General features: G+C 52.5%; 1 protein-coding gene across 1 annotated transcript in view; it reads left to right on the forward strand.

Annotated features, from left to right (window-relative positions):
* The first annotated feature begins 1 nt into the window (after nucleotide 1).
* Nucleotides 2-5,178, forward strand: part of ATP10A (ATPase phospholipid transporting 10A (putative)) — a 206,197-nt gene continuing 201,020 nt past the window's right edge. Inside the window, exon 1 of the mRNA XM_012811611.2 lies at nucleotides 2-378. Coding sequence (XP_012667065.2) covers nucleotides 2-378 — 377 coding nt within the window. The remainder of the gene's footprint in view (nucleotides 379-5,178) is intronic.

Here is a 5,178-nt window from a genome sequence, read left to right on the forward strand (position 1 = left end):
GATGCGCACGGTGCGCTCCAACCTGCTGCCGCCCCCGGGCACCGAGGACCCCGCGGCGGGCGCGGCCAAAGGCGGGCAGCGGCGGCGCGGGTGTGGCCAGCACCTGGCGGACAACCGGCTCAAGACCACCAAGTATACGCTGCTGTCCTTCCTGCCCAAGAACCTCTTCGAGCAGTTCCACCGCCTGGCCAACGTGTACTTCGTCTTCATCGCGCTGCTCAACTTCGTGCCGGCGGTGAACGCCTTCCAGCCCGGCCTGGCTCTGGCGCCGGTGCTCTTCATCCTGGCGGTCACTGCCTTTAAGGACCTGTGGGAGGACTACAGCCGCCACCGCTCGGACCACGAGATTAACCACCTGGGCTGCCTGGTCTTCAGCAGGTGAGTGTGGCAGGCGGAGCAGGCGAGCGCGGAGGCCCGGGCGCTCCCGGGAACTTGGTGCTGGGCGCGGTGTGAACGGCTCGGGGCTGAGGTGCTTGTGGAACCGAGCGGGGCCGAAACGGGGTGAGGGCCCCTGGCCTCCCAGGGCCCTTAACTATGATCTCTTGTCCCAGATTGTTCTTCTGACTGCATCTGAGCCAGAATGATCCCAGGGCTGAAATCTGGCGACTTCTGGGCGTTCTCCTCTCTCCACAGCTCCCACCTGAAGTGAAAGGGAGGGAAACCCAGCCCTGGGCACCCTGGCCTGTGGTCCCTGCCTCCGCTTGGCCGGGCTTGGCTGGGCGTTGTGATGCTGGCTGTTTAACATCTGACTCAGTCGTATAAAGCTCAGTCTTAGATAATAGCTCATCGTGGGGCAACGAAGTGGAACTGCCACCAAGTTCTGATGTGCCCGGCGCAGCCTGAGTAGAAGGGCGGGGGTGATAACTGCGGTGTGTGAGCTGTGAGCAGGCCCCAGACCTGGGCGCTGTCCCAGAGTTGCTCATTTAATTTTTAAAAATATTAACCTGTTTCTGCACAGAAAGAGGCTTTGAGTCATTGGTGAGCCCTGCCACGGTTACTATCAGGACCTTTCAATGGACTCTTTTTCTCTCTTCCTGCTCTTCTCCAAAGCTTTAGACAGTCAGATGCCTGCTGCCCTTCTTTCCTTATACCCCTATCTCAGGAGAGCCACTTGGCTGGAAATCCATCTTGGAGCTGTGTCCAGCAGCCAGAACCAGCTCAGGGTCCCTCCCTTGAGGAAGGTGGACAGTCTCAGCCCTTGGCCGGAGCTCAGCCCATTTTTTGCTCCTGTTTCACCTGGCTTCATCCCTAATACAGGGACTGAGATGGGCCTCTGAGTCGGAGGGCACAGCCATGTCCGGCATCCATCGTCCATCGTCCATCGTCCATCGTCCATGGGGAGACCCTAGGAAGCCCCTTGCTTCTCAGCAGGCCTTTCTGCCTCTGAGGGTAGCTGGGAGGAAGGCCGTGAGTATCTGCCCTGCACTTGGGTACCTCTCGCTCTCCCAGCTGCACTGCAGTGGTTATGCTTCCTACTTGTAGGTAAAGAGAACATCGGCAGAGGTTCCGAGAGGCTAAGTTACCTGCCCAAGATCACACATTTGCTCTGTAGGTCAAACAGGAGTTGCTAGGGTTTGACCTGAGTCTTCTGGGCCGCACAGCTTTTCCAATATTTCTGTGTTTTGCTTTTCAGACTTTGAGGATCTTCTTAAAAATAATAATTCTCCGAAGTTTTTGACCCAATAGTTTTGGATTCTGGGAGTTGGGTCCGGGAATGGGAGTGTTTGACTAGCATGGAGGTGCCTCGTATGTGATGGCCCACACTTTGAGGAGGTACCCACAGGTAGTCAGCAAGCATGACGCCGATGGGAAGGGCTGTGGGATTTCCTGGCGCCTGTCCACCAAAAGCCTCAGTGGGGAAGGGAGGGGGCATCCCTTACACAAATACCCTCAGTGTTCTCTGAGTGAGGACTCTGTACCACAGAGCCCTGATGGGCTGTAGCAAGTTTAAGGCTTTGCACACCCACTGCTTCCTGCTATTACTGAGCCTAGGACTCCTGCAGCCTTCTTTTCAGAAATACAGGCCTCAGGAAATAGTTTATTTTCAGTTGGCAGAGTACTTTCAACTCCTGATGTCATTTGATCTTCATAATAACTCTCACCCCCAACTTGCAGATGAGAAGACTGAGGCTGGGATCTAAAAGCAGTTCTCTTGACTCCATGACCTTGAAAAGCTTCATGGGACTTGGGGGCCTCAGCTTCCACTTGGACAACACCCATCCAGGCTCCCTTCCTCTTCCTCTCCCATCCAGCTGGATTTCTGAGCCCTCAAGTACAGACCTTGACTCAGGGTGTCTTAATTACCTCTCAGACCCTGTCTTTCCTATTTCAGAAACTGCCATGGTTTTCCATTCAGTTTCCAACTGCCTTGAAGACAGCCCAATGCCCCCCTTCTGTCCATTGGTCACTGGAAAGCCAGTCCCAGAAAGTCTGGAGTTGGTGTTGGCAGGTCCTAAGGATGGCAGGAGGAAGAGGTTCATCCCATCCAGAGTTTGCGTGTCCACTGGGTGAGGCCTTGGGCAGGGCTCCTAGCCTAGGGATGCAGATCCAGGTCAAGAGAGGCCTCTCAGAGAAAGACAGAGTCTAGAATGGTGGAGTGAGCACCAGGGAAAATGTGATGTGGCGAGGGGTGGGGAGGACAGTGCTGTACGTGGAGGGGGCATGGCAGGATCAAGGCACAGAAATGGGGAACACGTTATAGGGAGCAGGGCTGGGGGGTCTGGGCATGGACACGAAGCCCAGAGTCTCGAGGAGCTGATGCTGGGATAGTGTAGAGAAGCCTGGGAGAATGACTTCTGTGTCAGGTGGAAGTCTCTTCATGCCTTCAGTTACTGAGAGAAAATTAGAAGCCGGAAGCCACCGGGGTCCGGTATGTGCTGTGATGGGATCAGGGTCATCCCTGCAGTCAGAGCATGCGTCAGCACAGAGTGAGATCAAACTTTAGCGAGGGAAGTCTCAGCCTGCTGACACTGTCCCTGGAGGGTGACTCTGTGGACGTTCCTTTGTATTCTGACTTGTCACCTCTACCCTGTCTCTCCTTCATTCTGTTATTTGAATGGTGGGTCCTTGGGCCCTGTCTTTATGTGACTCTCTCACTGTGCTTGTCAGAAATGCAGCTTCCTAGGTCACAGGTGTTTGGGAAGCCGTCCTCTCGTTTTCTTGTCAGCAACCTCACAGACCCCATTTTATTGTCTCATGGATTTTGGACACTTATTTAGGAAGGTCTTCTTGGGCTATGCACAGCAGGCTGAGAGCGTGTGCTGGATGATTCTGGGGCTGAGGTCCTGCCTGTGGCCCCTGTCTATGGGAAGGACACCCCCCACCCAGGGTCTCTAAGGCTGTGGTCCCAGGGAATGGAGAGGGTGTGGGAAGTCCCTCCTGACCACATAGACCTCCTTGGTGCTGGCAAAGTCCCTCCAGAGAAGCCATCTCCCTCTGGGTTATGGGTGGAAAGGGGCCACCTGAGCTCAATCCCTGACATACAGTCAGGGTGTGCCCTGGTGGGAGTCCAGGGTGATGTGGGCTCAGGCTCCTGTATGGGGCTTGGACTTCCCTTTTGCTGACTTGGGTCTCCAGCATGAGTGTCCAGCTGGCACAAGGCAGACAGACACACACCAGAAGCTGGCTGCTGAGCCTCCAAAGGACCTCAGGGCTCTTGGCTGTCAGGAATGGAGGAGGAGAGGGGTGGGGGAAGGTCACCCTGGCAGGACAGGGTTGTGGAGGCAGAAAGCAGACAACATTTATCAGAAGAAGACTTTGAGGAAATTGAAGAAGAATCCTCCAAGCAAAGGCAGGAGCCAAAGAAAGAGCCCAGGAGAAAGCCCTCTCATCCATGCCTTGGTGGTAGACCTAGTGGCCTACTCCCAGAAGACAGAGGGTCAGAGGCAGGCCCTCTGCCTGTGGCCTCCATCTTTGCTCCAGACCTGCCAGAGTTATTATATCATTTTTTCCCCTTTTGCTTTCGTATACTTTGTGATGACTTAAATATCATCTTATTATACATTTTAGGGTTTGTATACAGAATGATGAATTTTCAGGGCTCCGCACTTGGGTTAGAGTGTGACTCTTGGTGTCTCTCTATCATCTTTTGGGAAAACAGGTAGTTGGAGGGGGTGCTCTCTGCTTGTGTTGGAATGACTCTGCCTTTTGTCTCTTCCTTTTCCTGTGGTTCTTGCTTCATTTTCCCAGTCCGCTGGGGTTATCTGTCCAGCCCTTGCTCCCTGCCTGTCGTGGTTTGTTGTTTCAGAGAAGCCCAGCAGATGAGAAGGGGATAGTCTCACTCATCAAAATCCTTTTATTTTATCTTCTGCCAGGGTTTTGTTTCTCTTGCTTCCCTTCTCCCACTCCTCTCCGTCTTTTTCTGCCCCATTCCCAGGGAGCCACGCCTCTCCTGGCTGGTGTCCTTGGTCCTTGCCAGGGGTATTCCTTCCTCCTTTCCCTCTTAATGCAACAAGAGAGCAGCAGCAACCAGCTCTCTCCTGGAAGCGGCAGCATCTGTGTGTCATTTGAAAATGAAGGATTTGTAAAAGCAGACACCAGGACAAGACTCAGGAGTTAGAAGATCATGCCAGTTCTCTTTAATCAGGATTGACATTCCCACAAGTACATTAGGGTGTGGGACCCTTAAGGAATATTTTCACATTGCCATTCACAATGTGAATTCCAAAATACACATGGATTTTGGAAATAATTTTCTTTTTTTTTGAGACAGAGTCTCACTTTGTCACCCTTGGTAGTGTGCCATGGTGTCACAGCTCACAGCAACCTCAAATTCTTGGACTCAGTGATTCTCTTGCCTCAGCTTCCCACGTAGTTGGAACTATACTCGCCCACCACAACACTGGCTATTTTTAGAGATGAGGTCTCAATCTGGCTCAGACCTCAGGTCTCGAACCTGTGAGCTCAGGCAATCCACCTGCCTCAGCCTCCCAGATTGTTAGGATTACAGGTGTGAGCCACCTCACCCGGCCTGGAAGTAATTTTTTTAACTTAAAAAGTTGTTTTTTTCCATTTCTTCTCCAACTGGTCTAGCTTTTCTTTTGATACTTGTTACATGTCATATATTGCTGGGCTTATGAGGTCAAGTTGTAGTGGAAAAAGAATCTTTCCCTATATTTAGTTGTCATGAGAAGGCAGTCTCTTTCTTGGGTCATTTTTTTTTTTTTTTTTTTTTTTTTT

Source organism: Otolemur garnettii, unplaced genomic scaffold (genome assembly GCF_000181295.1).
Source record: "Otolemur garnettii isolate 467f Iridium unplaced genomic scaffold, OtoGar3 scaffold00170, whole genome shotgun sequence".
Lineage (NCBI taxonomy): Eukaryota > Metazoa > Chordata > Mammalia > Primates > Galagidae > Otolemur > Otolemur garnettii.